The sequence below is a fragment of the Poecilia formosa genome, unplaced genomic scaffold, assembly GCF_000485575.1.
Source record: "Poecilia formosa unplaced genomic scaffold, Poecilia_formosa-5.1.2 Scaffold266, whole genome shotgun sequence".
NCBI classification, from domain to species: domain Eukaryota; kingdom Metazoa; phylum Chordata; class Actinopteri; order Cyprinodontiformes; family Poeciliidae; genus Poecilia; species Poecilia formosa.
Genome location: NW_006800205.1, coordinates 308202 through 326200, shown reverse-complemented (window position 1 = coordinate 326200; position 17999 = coordinate 308202). Strand labels below are relative to the sequence as shown.

At 39.7% G+C, this 17999-nt stretch overlaps 1 protein-coding gene and 1 long non-coding RNA gene across 5 annotated transcripts in view; one reads left to right on the top strand and one right to left on the bottom strand.

The window, feature by feature from the left end:
• The window catches only part of LOC107838505 (uncharacterized), a 15635-nt gene extending 2237 nt beyond the window's left edge, over positions 1 to 13398 (bottom strand). The window contains exons 1-2 of the long non-coding RNA XR_001664582.1: positions 13314 to 13398; positions 6996 to 7003 (exon numbers count right to left, since the gene is read on the bottom strand). This is a non-coding gene — a long non-coding RNA (uncharacterized LOC107838505). The remainder of the gene's footprint in view (positions 1 to 6995; positions 7004 to 13313) is intronic.
• LOC103150935 (protein NLRC3-like) overlaps positions 3898 to 17999 on the top strand; it is a 50544-nt gene continuing 36442 nt past the window's right edge. For 2 of the 4 annotated variants that reach the window (XM_016681038.1, XM_016681037.1), the window contains exons 1-5: positions 3898 to 4111; positions 7159 to 7297; positions 8429 to 8548; positions 9148 to 9272; positions 12103 to 13879. In XM_016681038.1, the coding sequence (XP_016536524.1) occupies positions 7170 to 7297; positions 8429 to 8548; positions 9148 to 9272; positions 12103 to 13879 (2150 nt within the window). In that variant the 5' untranslated portion in view covers positions 3898 to 4111; positions 7159 to 7169. Of the gene's footprint in view, positions 4112 to 7158; positions 7298 to 8428; positions 8549 to 9147; positions 9273 to 12102; positions 13880 to 14877; positions 15088 to 16758; positions 16933 to 17809; positions 17962 to 17999 lie in introns of all 4 variants that reach the window. The other 2 variants (XM_007570718.2, XM_016681039.1) reach the window with 2 other exon arrangements.

The following is a 17999-nucleotide window of genomic DNA, read 5'->3' as shown; positions in this document are numbered from 1 at the left end:
CACGTCTCCGTTTCCTGTGCCGGAGACGCCGCCCACCGCGCCCAGGCTCCGCCTCTGGTGCTGTGGGCGGCCCCGGACTGGTTTTCCCTGTTCTGGACTGTTTTCTGGACTCTGGCCCTCCTTCCGTCGCCCCTCCGCCCACCCTGTTGGGTTGTTTTGTGTTTTGGACTGTTTTCTGGACTCTGGCCCTCCTGCCGTCGCCCCGCCGCCCACCCTGCTAGGTTGTTTTTGGACTTTTCTGTTTGGGCGTCTGGTATCCGCCCTTGAGGGGGGGGTACTGTCATGATCCGTGGTTTTCTGTGTGTTTTTGAGTTTTTCAATGTGTTCCTGTTTCCCTGTGAGTCTCTGTCCTGTCCTCCCCGTTGATTGTCTCCCAGGTGTGTCTACTTACCTGATTACCCTCCATGTGTATTTAAGCCCACCTGTGTCTGTGTTCTTCGTCGGGTCCTTGTCGTTGTCAGTCAAGTAAGTCGTTTTTTGTAGCCTCGTTGAAGTCGTCACAGTAGAACTGGGAAGTCCTGTGACGGCTTGGCTCTTATTAGTTTAGACCGCCACAGTAGAACTGGAAAGTCCTGTGGCGGTATGGCTCTTATTTTGTCAGTCTTTGTTTAGTTGCTGCCGGTGCTGAGTTTTTGTCTCCACTCTGCCGTGTTGCATGTTTTGGACTGTTTAGAGCTATATTTGATTATTAAAGACGTCAACTTCACTACATCCTGGGTCCTGCGTTCGATCTCACCACCACCAACCAACACACTTCATGACAATTATAAGTCCATTACTGTTTTCAATTATGATAAATTACGTATTTAAAGATATTGGAAAAGATATGGGTTGTTCACTTTTTGCTGTTTGGAAAAGAGGGGAAAACGTAGATTTTATTGTTAAAAAATTACAAGAGGTCATTATTGAAATAGAGAAATGGGCGTTGCAATGGGGATTTAAGTTCTCAGTTGATAAAACGAAAGTAATGATATTTACTCAGAAAAAAAATAAACAAGGAAATAAAATTAAAATTATATAATCAAGAGTTAGAGCAGGTAAAGTGTATAAAATTTTTAGGGCTATGGTTTGATGAAAAATTAAAATGGCATATACATATTCAAAAAGTTGTTGATAAATGTAAGAAAATATTGAATATTTTGAGATGTTTGGCTGGCAGTGACTGGGGAGCAGATAGGAAATCACTAAAACAGATTTATACAGGTATGATAAGATCCAACATAGACTTTGGTTGTTTAGTTTATGGTTCAGCAGCTAAAACACATCTGGTTAAATTAGACATTATTCAACATCAGGCACTAAGATTATGTACTGGAGCATTTAAAACCACACCAACAGCAGCATTACCAGTAGAAATGGGAGAAATGCCGTTAGATTTACGAAGAACAAAATTAGAAATTAATTATTGGTTAAATTTGCAAGGAAATAATGTTGATCATCCAACTCTGGAAATTTTAAATCCATGTTGGGAAAAAGAAAAGAATGAAATGAGGAGTTTTGGATGGACAATTGAAAATAAAATAAAAAAAAATTAAAATGGATAGTTTAGAAATTAGCCAAACACCAATATCAATTATACCACCCTGGATTCTACCAGAAGCAAGAGTAGATATGTCAGTAATGGAAAAGAAACAAGACAAATCAAATGTTGTAGATAGTTATTCAGTGCAATTATATTTAGTTAATTATTATCAATATGTTCAAATTTATACTGATGCATCAAAAATAGCTGGGAAAACTGGAATAGCATTTGTAGTACCAGAATTCAATATAAATATAGGAAAATGAATTATAGATGGATTATCAGTATACACAGGAGAAATGTTGGCAATATTATTAGCTTTACAATGGGTAGAAGACATAAAACCATTAAAAACAAAGTATGTTCAGATTCAAGCTCTGCATTATTAAGTTTAAAATATAATGAAACAGATAGTAGGATGGACATTTTATTAGAAATATTTCATACTTTACTCAGAATACAAAACATGGGTTTGATAGTTTTATTTGTGTGGGTTCCAGCACATATTGGAGTAGAAGCAAACGAGAGGGCAGATAAAATGGCAAAGAGGGCAATTAAAAATCCTATTAGTTTTACAGTTAAAATAAGTAAAGCTGAAGGAAAGAGTAAAGAGAAACTGATGAAAGTTTGGCAAAAAAGGTGGGATGAAGATAAAACAGGAAGATGGTTTTATAAAATTCAGAAGAATGTAGGAGAAAGAAGAAATGGAAGAAGAAACAGAAAGGAGGAAAGAATGATAAGGTTAAGATTTGATTATAGTAAGTGTGTGAAGGCATGATATGCAAAGTTGTGCACAAGTATGTATGTATTGTTACGTGTGAATGTGTGAGTGTATGTTTAGATAGAATTATGGTAGAATATATGTATATATAGATGAGGATAAATATTCAAACCATCACGAACCACACTCCATACCAGTAAGTGGCGGTAATGCTACTAACAGTTTGTTGCCAACCGCCATAAAACCGACAAGAAGAAGAAGAAGAAGGTAGTGATGGGTAAATGAGGCGTCATGAGGCGTTTCGACTCATAGCAACACTGTATTGATACTGTGTCGATACTGTATCACTCAATACTGACACCTGCTGGACATTAAAAATTCCTACAGGCAACGTAGTGATTTGATGACCTAGTCTATACAATAAGATTTAAGTCTTTGTGTTTTATTGAATATTATACGTTGTATTATGTCATATCTTCAGTTACATTTAAAATATATTTGATATACAGTCAAAGAATGTGAACATGTACCATAAAGTGAAGATTTAAGTGAATGTGTTTGGAATGAGGATGCATGGACTGTTTTTTCCCCACACATTTTTATTAAAAAAAAGTTTTTACAACCTTATGAAATGAAGCCTGTTACGCTTTTTTGACCAAACTTCTTCTGTAGAAAAAAATTAAGTAAACACTACATTTACAGCGAACCCTTGTTTTTCTTAGGGGTTGCGTTCCGAAAATAACCCGTGATAGGCGAAATCCTTTTTTACAGTTATTACACAGCATACATAAATACTCTACATTGAAACCAAAGAACAAAACCTGTTTTCAGGTCAGCAGATGTGCGTGTGCATCAATCGGGCCTTAATGTGATCCGTAGTCATGTCATTAAAGCGTCTCCTCCAAGCTGCTCTGCGAGATTCACAGCTGGATCTGTGGCAGAACGATGGATCTCATCAAACGAGCCTCCGCTCGGGTGTTGCGCTGCCTCTAGCCACAGTTGTTTTTTTTGTTTTTTTTTCAGCAGACATTGAAAGTTTCAGTTTCCATCTCCTGAGTGGCCAATCTGTATTAAACACCGTAACGTTATTGGCACTCAGGTAGAGTGGAGATTGTTTTTACCATCATATGGTCAATCAACCAGCGATCAAGCAGGGCGAACAACACTGTAGGAAAAAAAATCTGCGAAGCAGCAATACCGTGAAAAGTGAACCGCATTACAGCGAGGGTTCACTGTATATGAAATAATTTATAAAAAGCAACTGAGTAATTTGTAGAATGGCTGCATATCTGAGTTTATCTGGGACTTCATTCTCATGCCTGGCCTCATAATGCCTCAGCATTGAAAATGTGGATTTATTTAAATAAGACAGTTTAGTCAAACATATGCGACACTTAATCTGCAGAACATGATATGAAAGTAAACTAAAAGTCAGTTTCAGCTGAATTTGGGTTCAGATCAAGTAGAAACTGACAAGAATCGGATGAAACAACAAAAATGAAAACAAATTTATTTTCCAACATAAGATCAAAATAGTCCCACACTGAGGAAACATTTTGTTTGAAACTGCTCCATAGATGACAATGTAAAAGATCAAGAATTTGTTTGGCAAATGCTTTTGACAGATTGACAGATTCGCTTCCTTATAAACACAGTTTGGCATCCAGTGTCATTTCGAAACAGTTCCTGTATCGGTCACGTGACTTGCTGAAACCAATACGCGCACCGACACGGGTGTTGGTCTATGGGCTTGATGCAGGCGCCGACGCGTCGGTGTTGCTGGACCCATCGCTAGAAGAAGGGATCAGGAAGAGAAGAGAAACTCTGAAGAACGAGTGAATTAAATCAAGTCTGTTTCAGGGTTGAAGGTAAAATCCCTTTTTACTCACGCTAGTTTTTCTCTATGAAGAGAAAAGAGAACTGCTTGATTCTCTGACAGGTTTTTGTTCCAGAGTAACTTCCTGTCCTTGCAGCTCTGTGGCGGCTCATAAATACTCTGATGTCTGTTAAAACAAAGGTAACTGTGGAGGTTTCTGTTCCAACTGAACCATAAAACTTCTTATCAGAACATGAACAGGCATGTTTCTTTACATCTGCGATCATGAGGCGGTTAGATATTATGTTGCTGCTCTTGTTCTACACTTTGTTTTATTTTCAAATGTTTCAGATGATCAAACTAAACTCAAACACAACGTGATTAAAATATTATGAACTGAGATCCGCCTTTTTTTATTTGTGATGCTGCTATAGCAAATTCAATATGTAAAAAAAATATTTTTTGGTTGAACTGATAGATGAAATATTTAACATGATTAAGTTACTTTCATAAAATGCAGGAAAAAAAATTCTCTTTAATCTAAATTGTCAAACAACTGAGTGGCTCAGGATGTGCTGCAACATAAACAGGCTTCATTTGTATCTTTTTGTTTCTGCCATTATAAAAATCCAAGTTTCTAATCAGATCTGCTGGCAGAAACAATGCAGCAATAGTGGAATGTCTCTTGGGAACTTTTTCTCCTGCTTTAACATTTATAAATAATTTTTATTAAGTTGCTTTGGCTTTAAGGAAATGAGGTCAAAACATTCCAGAACCAGCAGCTTCAGCCTCTCAGATTCAAACTGAAGATTTTAATGGACCTTCTGAAGTGCAGCTGGTTCTGGGTTAATTGGTCCAGTTTGTGTCCTCTGAGGTTCTGCTGTGAAGTCATGCTACTGTTACCATGGTAACAGAAGGAGAGTCGGCCACAGGTTTAAATCCAAAAAGAATTGTTTTTTATTTAACCCAAAACAGAAACTTGGGCAAATAATGAAAAATGACAAAGTTGGGCCCATAAAGAGATCAATGTAGCAGAATTCAAGTCAGACTAACTCAAACAAACAGACCTATCTAAATGAGACAAAGAGGAAACTTAAATCCTGGCTAATCAGGCCACATAGAAGACACAAAAAGGAGAACACACAAAAACCTAACCTGAACTAACATAAGAAACTTCCATACCCCTCTTGATGATAAATTGTGCCAGACCCGGTGGTATGGGCGGGCATTTGGGGGGCATTGCCCCCCCGACAGAGTCAGCCGTGCCCCCTTATACTGGAAGCTGTTTGTTGTTTTTACCTTAAAGTGGCCACTTTCTGTTATTCCTATGTTGATTTGATACGGTACCTTCTGCACTGTGCTGTCTGTCACTTTTTGCAATTGAAACTGTTTAGTCTGTTGTTAACACGTCGTAGCCTGTTTTTCTGAGCCACCTTTAAACGCAACATGAACACTAAGATGGTTGCGCTGGATTTACAGTTGTGTGGCAGCAGAGGAGACCTGCTGCTGCTGTGCAGAGCTACTCAGGTGTGTTAGAATCATGGCAGCACAACGAAAAGAACTTGGCACAGTTTTTCCCCCAAACTAACTGACTGAGTTGAGTAAAGCTGCTGGATGCAGGTAATGTTAGCTAAAGGATGACTAGCTAATATCAATACAGCACCTTAAGCTTGTTAACAAGTAGCCTGTAGGCTACCGATGTTGTCTATGTTCAAAAGTGGGTAGTACTGGTTACATTTACTTCAGTAACTTTTTTGGGAAAAGGTACTTAAAAGAGTAGGTTTACTGCACTGTCTTGAGTAATATTATAGATACAAAAATAAGCCAGTGCTGGAGCAGCCGGCACTGAGGTAACTCAAAACAAACAAAGGTTAAATCAAGTAAGATATATAACAGTGTAAACTAAAATGTAGTCGCTTATTCCAGAATACAGTGTTACATGATGTGTAGAATTATAAACAAAAAACAGTTATTCTTTTTAAATCCTATATATAAAGAAACAAAATACAAGTGTAGTGAGATTGACTATGAACTATTGTGTGTGGTGTGATTGAATGTTAACAGTGTGCAGCCATCACACATGGTCATGTCAGTCTTATGCACAACTTGTCAAATAAAGTGTTACCAAACACTGTAGAACTGGATGGTGTGTTCCATCTTACTGGTTTTACTCAGAATGCCAGCAGCAGTATTCTGGATCAGCTGCAGCTGGAGGATTTTTTTTTTTTTTTAGGGAAATCTGTGAAGATGCTGCTGCAATAACCAATGCCACTAAAGATCAATACCTGGGGGAGTTTTTCTAGATATTGCTGGAACATTAATACTTCGATCCTGAAATGTTCTTCAGGTGATGGAAGACTGTCTTGGTAACCATGTGATCTCTAGTTTTCAGCTGGAATAACTGAAGCTGTGCAGTGACTCTAGACCTATAACTGTAGATCATTCCTCTTTGTTTTTTTATGATGTGGACCTATCAGACCAAAAAATGTACATGAATCATTATTGATTCCTTAACTTTGACTCAATATAAAATCAACATGAGTGTGTAAGTAGATCCACATTCAAATGATGGTTGAATCAACTTTGATATAGCGTCGGCTATGGTTGATTCAACATGTAAGTCTCTGACCACTTTCAATATCATTTCAATGTCAGGCTTCGTCATGGATTTGATGTTTCTGCCTAACGTTGTTTCAATATGTGATCTGGAATAGCATATTTTGTATCTTGGTGCTTTCCTTTCCAATGAGAAGTTATATTTGATACAAAGAAATCCATTTTCTTTAGTCAGACTTGAACCAGTCAAATACTTGGTGTTTTCTGTTGGTTCAGGTTTTCTTGTTTTTTTTGTTTGCTTTTTTGCAGAAGCTCTTTGTTTTTGATTGAAAGACCAAGATTCTTTGTCTTTATTAATTCCAGATTAATAGAGACAAAACCCGTCTACCTTTAAGAGATGTTTAGTTCCCAGAAAATGTTGAGGTTGTGCTGGAATCAGGTTCCTCTGATCCTCTGAACACATGATGGGAACCAGCTTGCTGCTTTTTATGACAGTTACTGGAACTGGATCACTCGACTGACTTGTACTGTTTCCCTTTCAAGAAGTCCAGAAGATGGAAGATTGGGATCTAAAGAAGGACAGAGCAGAACCTCCAGCATCCATCAGCCTGTCTATGAGGAGTGATGCATCCAAAGATCATCTTCTGAACTTCAGTAATGATCCTGGACCCTCAGACAGAAAGTAAGAAACTAGTTTCTAACTCATGGATGTGAATCTATAGAGATATAATATAAAATCTGGTTGGTCTTTAGAATAAAAATAAAGTAACTTTTTATTTTACATTAACTTAAAGCTTGACTTGAAGAATGTTGGTCAGAAGATCAGTAGAGCTTAAATGAAGGTCTGAGTGAATCAGTGATGGATGCAAATGTTGCATGAAAACTAAAACAACCAAGAATGTGAAGAGCAACGACTCAGAGATTGTCTCTAAACTTACTGAAGGAGGGAATATACACTATATTGTCAATTATAATAAAATATATATATTTGGCAAATATTCATTTGCCAAATATATAGTAATATAATAAAAAGCTGACCCCTTCATCTTCCAACATGACTGTGCACCAGAGCACAAAGCAAGGTCCATAAAGGCATGATGGCAGTCTGTCACAGAGTCCTGACCTCAATCTGATAGAACACCTTTGGGATTAATTAGAGCGGAGACTGAAAGCCAGGCCTTCTTGTCCAACATCAGTATGTGACCTCACAAATATGCTTCTGGAAGAATGGTCAAAAATCCCCATAAACTCTCCTAAAGCTTATGGACAGCCTTCCCAGAAGAGTTAAAGCTGTTCTAGCAGCAAAGGGTGGACCAACATCACATTGATTAGGAATAGGATGCTACTTAAGCTCGTAGGTGAGTCAAGGTAAGTGAGTGAGTAGTTTTGGCAATATAGTGTATACTGGGAACTCTGGGTCCAGTTGTTCCGGGTAGGCTGATGACCTGGCCAAGCACACTGAGCCTTAGTAAAGGTTAAAGTTCAAAGCAGCTCTTGGCTGGTCTCCTGGTTCTGAGGTTCTGCTTCTTGGTCGTTTCTTGGGTTCTGGTCTTTAATGACCCAGATTGGCTCCTCAGACCAGATGAACAGCTTTAGTTCTGATATCAGGGACCAGATCCTCTGTGCTGCACCTTCCACCACTAGATGGCATCAATGAGACGCTGTGCAGTGCATTCTGGGCTTTGTAGTTCTAGTACTGGACACTATAGAATAACTTTGTGGAATAATTCATAGAAATATGATCTGATCAGGTTTTGTCACAGAGTTTCTCACTGATTGATGTGATCTCAATAACAACATGTTTGTGTTTCAGAGGTCAGAACCACAGACAAAGAGCAGAACCTCCAGGATCCAATTGTCCCTCCATGAGGAGTGACCTGTCCAAAGATCCTCCTCTAGACTTCAGTAAAGAACCTGGACCATCAGACCCAGAGTAAGAAACCAGTTTCTAACTGGTGGATGTGACTCTTCAGAGACCAACCAGGGTTTACACTTTAATTTCTGCTTAAAAACTGGTGCAGAAAAACAAAAATCTAATTTAAGCCATTTTAGTTTAATAATAACCTAAATTGGGATTTTAGAGACCAGAACAACCTGTGGAGGAAAAATGGGTTTGATTCCTGGTATTTGTTTTCTCTCTCCACCCTCATATCTGTTAAATATCATAAATGAATGCCAATAATGACTTTATATTTATTATTAACAGTTATCCCTGAGGGTAACAGCTGATTAAAACAATTTATTTATATTGATTCAGACATTTGGGTCAACTTTGTGGTCCTCGGTAGCGGCTCAAAACTCTAGATGTGCAACACCTTGAGCCAATCAGATCAGATGGAGAAAAATCAACTTTCAGCTTAATTTTATCTTCAGCTCCAGTAGGACAGCTCCAGCCTGTTGTTAGTGAACTGTTTAAGTGATGAAGAAATGTCTTTACTTGAGGAGGAAGAGAAGCAGCGCTGTTGAGGAGGAGCAGCAGCTGTCCTGCTGTGCGTTGTGTCAGAAAGTTCTGACGGGTCCTGTTTCTGCCAGATGTGAACACAGGTTCTGCAGGGACCAGTCTGCTATATCAGGAACCTCCTCCTGCCCCCAGAGTGGGAAACAACCCAGAATAGGAGCTGAACTGCTGACAGCCAATCAGAGCAGATGTGCACCAGGTGAGACTGAACACCTCCAATCAGAGTTTTATCCTGTCATCTCTGTTGAATCAGATCCATGTCTTTTGTTCAGATTTGGAAATTCAAGATTTAAAAGTCTTTCTGTCATCAATTATTGCAACTAAATCTGTGTTTTTCCAGACAGTGTAAATGGAAACAATGTGTTGGTAACTCTGGCTAACATAGTCTTTCTTTAATTTGAGCATGTTCAGAAAAATAGCCATGAAAATTATATGTTAAGTAATTGACAATATATGACTAATGCTCAGATTAAAAAAAATAACTCTTTGAGTCAGCAATACTATATTTCATGTTATTTCATTTGGGTTCAAAAACATACAATTTGAGTTTTTCAGTTTGTTAGCTTTGAAAAATACTAGTGAAGACTCTTATTCTGAAGAGTCATGTAGCATAACACATGTCACCAGCTCTAACCAAACAGATTGATATACAACACTTTATATAATTAATATGATGAGGCTTAGTAAATTTTTGTGGGTTCCAGCACATCACTGAGTTAAGAGGAATAAAATTGCAAACAGAAGCATCAATGCGGTATTGGCTGACATTAATGTTAAGTTCAGCATAGCAGAAATAAAAGCTATAATAAAACCAAAAATTGAAAGAGAGGCGGCAGAAGTTATGGGTGGTAGAAAGGAAAGGTTGTGGATTTGAAAATCCAAATAAAAATTGGACAGCTGCTCTGACTGGTCCACTGCCAGGAGACATCACCCCAATACAGACTGATAATTCATAGTAGAGCCAAGCCAGGCCAAGTAGAGTGGGGCTGCTGAAGTAGAACCAGTGGAAAAGGTGCATCATATATTATATATACTATATTATATATATTATTTATTCTATATTCCTAGCATATACATATATTATCCCTAACGCTAACCAAAGAAATGAATCATTGACAACATAATTTTTTTTATGTCAGCAGGTTCCACATAATTGTATTTCATTAACCTGTTTAATCACAAATTCTTTCCTGCAAAATAAGTGCATGCATTTCAATCCTTGGACCTCCCTAACACATGAAATTTATGAATTATTGGTTGGTTATGTTAGTGAAAATTTAGTTAGTTATGTTAGTGAAAACAGGCAACAGGCAACAATTGTTGCCTGTTTCCCACTGGCAACAATTGTTTATATTACATATTTTAAGTACATTATCAGTAAACAACAATAACAGCAAACTGGTAGAATAAAATTATCCTTACCTGATAAAACTTTGAGAAAATTGTGATTTCCAACTTAAATTCATTGCAAAAGGCACTTCAGACTCAGAAAGTGGCGGGCTCACAACTGCAGTCTTTGAATGAGTAATTCGGTTTAAACAGTTTTTTTTTGTTCCAGTTTTATTGATGCATTACTTCTTACATCTGTCCTCTGTCAAGAGAGGTATCTGTGTACTAATTCACTTCCATCCATCCATTTTCTTTACACCCTTGTCCCTTAGTGGGGTCAGGAGGTTCTGGTGCCTCTCCAGCTGACATTCAGGCAGGGTCACCCTGGACAGGTCGCCAGTCTGTCACAGGGCAACACAGAGACACACAACCATGCACACACACACTCACACCTAGAAACAATTTGGAGAGGCCAATTAACCTGACATGTTTTTGGACTGTGGGAGGAAACCGGAGTACCCGGAGAAAACCCACCATGCACAGGGAGAACATGCAAACTCCATGCAGAAAGACCAGGGCCGGGAATCGAACCCAGAACCTTCTTGCTGCAAGGCAACAGCTCTACCAACTGCACCACTGTGCAGCCTGCTAATTCACTTAACAAAATTATTTCATTAGGTTAACATGTGACAAAATCATGCTATCTTTACTAGAATTAATTAAACACAACAAAGACATGTTTTATATTTTAACTTGAAATTAAATATTAACATAATGTGAACAACTGTCCTGTTTCACTTCTTTGAGGGGGTGGGGTAACTATTGTCAACTGTAAACATTCAGACATGATCTGGTGGGCTGGTCTAGCAGTTAAACCTCTCTCACTGTAGAGCAGAAGAGGATAGTGGTTGATTTTTAGACATATGCTGAGGTAAACAAGATTGTGGACAAGATCTGCTTCATATGGAAAAATGGAAAAATGAAGGTTGCGACAGACTAGCAACCTGTCCAGGGTGATCCTGCCTCTCGCCTGGAACGTTAGCTGGAGATAGGCACCAGCGACCCTCCCGACCCCAATAGAGACAAAGGGAGGGGGGAGGATGGACGGACAGATGGATAAATCAGCTGAGCGATAAATCAGCCTCTTAATTTCCAGTCTGTAAATGTTCTCCAAAAACATTCAATTTAGTCTCTGACTGAGAAAAGATATTCCAAATGTGAACACCGCCTGATACAATCAGCCATTTATCTGGCGGACTAGAGCTTTTTCTCCAGATTTCTTTCATTTAGATGGCAAAATGCTAGAAGGAAACATTTTTCCGTCACTGTGCTTATTCTAGAGATGCTGTGTTTGTGGAAGACAGGGAGGTAGGAACTGTAAAATTACATGATGCAGAAGAGTTGAAGTTGCTTAAAGCTGCTGCATTTAATGACCGTGTTTCTGTTGGCATTTATTCATCTATTCTGGTTTGCGAATCTGTTCCTGACGGTAAACAGAAACTGTCTATGAAACAGAGACAGAGATCTGCTGTCTGACAAAAGAATACAATTCTGGTTTTGAGGACAGATCTAATTGTTCATATCCTGAGAAATCATAAACTTTATAATGACAACACCTCCTAATGTTTCACTTGGGTTTTGTTCCAAATTTATCACTAAATCATGTTTTTTTACCACAGTTGTCTCCTCTTCGGTTTCAGCAGATGTTGGTCTGCAGGACAATCTAGAGGAACATAAGATCAGTCTGAGAAGGATATGTGAATGTGTGACTGAAGGAAATTATGAAACAGGAAGTAGAACCCTCCTCAACAAGATCTACACTGATCTCTACATCACAGAGGGACACAGTGAAGATGTTAACACCCAACATGAGGTGAAGCAGCTGGAGAGAGCTTCCAAGATCCAGAACCTCCATGACTCTACAATCAGGTGCCATGACATCTTTAAAGCCTTCCCTGACCAACTTGGAGTCATCAAAGTGGTTCTGACCAATGGTATTGCTGGAGTTGGAAAAACCTTCTCAGTGCAGAAGTTCACTCTGGACTGGGCCGAGGGCCTGGAGAACCAAGATGTCAGTGTGGTGGTTCTACTTTCGTTCAGGGAGCTGAACTTGATCAGAGATGAGCAATACAGTCTTCTCTCGCTGCTCCATGTTTTCCATCCAACACTCCAGAAGCTCCCAGCAGAGCAGCTGGCTGAATGCAAACTGCTCTTCATCTTTGATGGCTTGGATGAAAACAGACTTTCACTGGACTTCAACAACAGTCCACCGGTTTCTGACGTCACACAGAAGTCATCAGTTGACATTCTGCTGACAAACCTCATCAAGGGGAACCTGCTTCCCTCGGCTCTCATCTGGATAACTACCAGACCTGCAGCGGCCAATCAGATCCCTTCATCATGGGTTTCCAGGGTAACAGAAATACGAGGTTTCACTGACACCCAGAAGGAGGAGTACTTCAGGAAGAGGTTCAGTGATGAAGAGCTGTCCAGCAGAATCATCTCCCACATCAAGACCTTCAGGAGCCTCCACATCATGTGTGGAATCCCAGTCTTCTGCTGGATCACTGCTACGGTTCTGGAGAACATGTTGACCTCAGAGCAGAGAGGAGAGCTGCCCAAGACCATGACTGACATGTACTCACACTTCCTGCTGGTCCAGACAAGGAGGAAGAACAAGAAGTACCATGGAGGACATGAGACAAGTCCACAGGAGCTGATGGAGGCTGACAGGGAAGTTCTTCTGAAACTGGGGAGGCTGGCGTTTGAACATCTGGAGAAAGGAAACATCATGTTCTACCAAGAAGACCTGGAGCAGTGTGGTCTGGATGTCACAGAGGCCTCAGTGTACTCAGGAGTTTGTACAAAGATCTTCAAAAGAGAGAGTGTGATCTTCCAGAAATCAGTTTACTGCTTTGTTCATCTGAGCATCCAGGAGTTTCTGGCTGCCGTCTACATGCTCCACTGCTTCACCAGCAGGAGGTCAGAGGTGATCAAGACGTTCCTAGGAGAAAAATACAATGAAACATCTTTGGATGAGTTCATGAAAAAAGTCATGGAGAAATCCCTCGGCAGTAAAAATGGCCACCTGGACCTGTTTGTCCGCTTCCTTCATGGTCTCACTGTGGAGTCCAACCAGAGACTCTTAGAGGATCTGCTGGGTCAGACAGAGAACCGTCCAGAAACCATCCAGAGAATCATCACCAACCTGAAGGAGATGAACACTGATAGAATCTCTGCTGACAGAAGCATCAACATCTTCTACTGTCTGGTGGAGATGAACGACGTCTCATTTTATCAGGAGATCCAACGGCTGCTGGATTCAGGGAAGAAACTCTCAGTGTCTGACTGTTCAGCTCTGGCCTTCATGCTGCAGATGTCAGAGGTTCTGGATGAGTTGGACCTGGAGAAGTACAACACATCAGAGGATGGACGACGGAGACTGGTTCCAGCTGTGAGGAACTGCAGAAAGGCTCGGTGAGTCCAGATGTTTTCATTGTGTGAATGCTGATTCAGCACTTTTGTCTTCCTGTTTCTTCTTCTTTCTTCAAGTTGATTCTGAATATTTTTGGCCTTTAACTACTTCCTTCATCCTCTGGACTATTTCAGCCATTCAAACATCTAAACATTCAGCTTCATTCAAGACAGCTGCAGCATTTAGTTTTTAGACATTTTGATCATTTTAAAATCATTCCACTTTTTATCAGTTTTCATGTCGAAATGATTAGAAGACCTTCAATTCTAGAAAATCTCTATTTTATCTGAAAGATCCAATCAACCAGAGACAGATTTTAAATTTTGAACCCCCCATAATTCCCCTTTTAGGATCTTTGACTCTTTTTCTAAAATCACTGTTTCGGTTTGATATAAACATTAAAATAAACCCCTGCATTGTTGTTGTTGCCATGGAAACTAATTAGAAACTTTGTGAACCAACCTTTCCTCCTCCCACTAGTTTCCTCCGAGTTTGTAACTGAGACCAAAATGGACAGTGACACATGTCCCTCTTCCAAGCAGTTTAAACTCTGTTACATAAAACAGTCTAGAAATACAGAAGTCATCATACATTCAACACATTTCTGCTACTGATTAGTCAACAATTGTGTCCAATCCCAAGCCAGTACTTTTGTACCTCCATCCTCTGCAGGACGTTGATGACTTCTTTCTCTATCAGCTGCTGCAGCTCCTTTAAGGCTCTGATGCTGCAGAGAAACTGAACTTTCCTTCACAGATGATAGAAGATCTTCAACATCTGACTGAGCTGAAGGTCTGAGGACATGAAGCCTGGACCAGAACCAGAACCTGGACTTTAGTCAGGAACTGCACAGACTCTCTGTCTGGTCAAACTCAGTAAACTGAAGATCAGATGTTGATCAGATGATGACATCATGATGACATCACTGTTATCATATTTTATCTGTTTATGATCCAGATTGATTTCATTAGAACTGAATTTATTTCTTCTCTCATCACAGACTTGGTGGCTGTTCGCTCTATAAGGATGAATGTGAAGTTTTGGCCTCAGCTCTGAAGTCCAACCCAGATCAGACTGAACTGGAAATAAGAGAGATTGCACTGGGAACACTGGGACGTTTAAGGCTGAGACGTGAAACCTTTGTAGACTCTGATATGAAGCTTCTGTGTGAGATCCTGAAGAATTCAGTCTGTAAAGTGAAGAATCTGAGGTTTGTTTTCTCTATTTCTGCAATAAAATCATTCATTGATACTTTAATCCTTTGCTTAATAATTTCATTCAAATATATTTTCTTTTCAAACAAGCTTTCTAAATGTCAGAGTAAAATTTCAAAAACCTTTTACCTTAAAAATTATTTTCTCACTTCAGACCTTGAGATTATTGAACTTAATTTTTCATATTATTTCACTTTAAAATGTTTTTGACTGATGAACAAAATGAGTAAAATAATTCAAATGAAGTTAATTAATGATGGAGATGTTTCAGTTTGGTTGGTAAAGATTCAGATTGTTTTATTTCTGATTCTCATCTTTACATCCAGAATGAAATGTTTTCCTCCAGTCGAGCCACAAACACTGACCAGTTCAAATCATCATTAATGAAACATCTAAGAAGTGACTGATTGTAGAAAAGCAAATCTAGATGAACTGAATGACAGTGAGGTTTGCAGCAGCAGCAGGTTCCTCACTTTGTCCTGAAGCTATGGTTCTGTTGGGCCGGGTCAGAGAGGAACCGTCCTCTTCAGTCTGACAGCTGTCAGTCGGTTGGAGCCTCGTCTCTGTGATGAAGCTTCATCAGGTCACGTCTCCTTAGGAAATAATGGCCTCCATTGGCTTTCAGCAGCTTTAAGAAGAACCCAAGGCCATTCATGAATAAACTGAGTGGTTCTGATCCGGTTACCAAGTCGGGTCTCCAGCTGATGATCAAGCAACTTTAAACTAAAACTACAAACAAATGATGAGCAAGAAGCGGAATAAATATCAATCAGGTCTGTGTGTGTGTGTGTGAGAGAGAGAGACTATGCTAGCTGACACTATGCTAACTAAGGCTATGCCAGCCCGTGTCAGATCCCTCTCAGCGTAGTGGAACCAGTTGTTCTGACTCCAGCCTCAGTCACTCTTGGTCAAACTCCCCCAGACAAACCTGTCAAGGCTTCAGTTATCCCTGGTGCTGGTGCACATTTTCACCAACATAGTTTTTCCTTCCATTCAACTTTCCCTGAATATTCTTGGATGCAGCTCTCTGAACAACCTGCTTCTTGACCTTTTCAGGCTCCGTCCTTGTGGAGTGTGTCCATGACTGTCTTTTGGACATCTGTCCAGCCAGCAGGTGTCCTTCGGTTTGGGTCCTATTGACCCAGACTGAGACCATCTAGAGCAGGGCTGTTCAACTGGTGGCGCTCGGACTACTTCTGGCCCACAGCTGACTTTGGGCTGGCCCTCTGATGAGTTCACTAGAGCAAAAAAAAACAATCTGAAAAAATATCTGTGACACAGAACTTGTTAAAGTTCAAGATTTTAAATTATTTTAAAAGATTAGATTCTATATTTTTTATTTCAATTGAATATTTTTTTAAATAAAATTCAATAATTAAAAAACCATATCAGGTTAACTTCTAAATCAAAAATAACATCTAAATTTCTCTGAGTGGCCATCCTGCTGTATAGATCTGTGCTGCACAGTCAGTTGTATCAGCCAATCATCATTCAGTATTCCTGGCATCAAGTAACTCTGCTCTTATGTAATTGGAGGATTGTAGCGTTAGTCTTTTCCAGCATCAGATCGGTTTAATTAAATTAATTTTCTATATTTTATTTGTTGATATTCCAGCTTTAACTTGCATTTTGTTGGCTTCAGCTCACGTCTTTTATTATTTATTTAGATTGGGGAACTGCAGTTTGTCAGAGACCAGCTGGACGTCTCTGTTCTCAGCTCTGAAGTCCAACCCGACCCATCTGACAGTACTAATCCTGAGAGACACCAACCTGGGAGATTCTGGAGTGAAGGAGCTCTGTGGTTTTCTACAGACCTGTCTCTGCAAAATTCAACAGTTAACGTAAGAAATCATGGTTTAGTGTAAATACAATAAAAATGTGAAGCAAACTACCGTATTTTCCACACTATAAGGCGCACCTAAAAACCTTCAATTTCCTCAAAAGCCGACAGTGCGCCTTATAATCCGGTGCGCCTTGTATATGGACCAATATTGAGCCACAACAGGTCTAGCAACTACAGTAAGCAGCCGCCGACGTCATTTTTGCTCGTAGAAGAAGAATCGCGCGGTGCATGCTGGGATAGTTGTCAGAACACTGGTTTGTTAATAAAGTTTGACTGACCTATCTACCTACCGACCGTCTAGACCAGTGGTTTCTAACCTGGGTTTGATCGAACCCCAGGGGTTCGGTGAGTTGGTCTCAGGGGTTCTGCAGAGCCTCTTCCGCGGAGGTAAAGACACATTTGTGTAAAGTCGTGATGACGCCCCGCTTTGCCATCACTTGCTGCAGAGGATCAGGTTACATTGCTTAGCCAATCAGTGCTGCGGAGGAGCATTGAAGGTGCGCCTTATAATCCGGTGCGCCTTATAGTGCGGAATTTTGGAATTTTGGGTAACACCCGTAATAAAATGATTAGTCACTTCAGAGGTAAGTTGCCACCTCCTAACAGTTCCACAGTACCAAGTCCATTTTAATTCCAGTCCAGAACCACTGAAGACTGAATTGAAATATTCTAACAAAATGTCATGATAAAATGTTCTGGTTCTGCTGGTTTGGACTCTTTAAACCAGTTTGACTGGATCAGATGTTAGAATCAGTTCATCAAGTTTCTTTTACATTCAGGGAAATTAATTTTCTACATTTTTATTATTTATTTGTTCATATTTCCGTTTTAACTGCATCCTGTTGGCTTCAGCTCATCTTTTATTCTTTATTCAGATTGAAGATCTGCAATTTGTCAGAGACCAGCTGGACGTCTCTGTTCTCAGCTCTGAAGTCCAACCCGACCCATCTGACAAGACTGGAACTGTTCAGCACCAACCTGGGAGATTCTGGACTGAAGGAGCTCTGTGGTTTTCTACAGACTGAAGGCTGCAGACTGGAGACTCTGGTGTAAGAGATTAGTTCA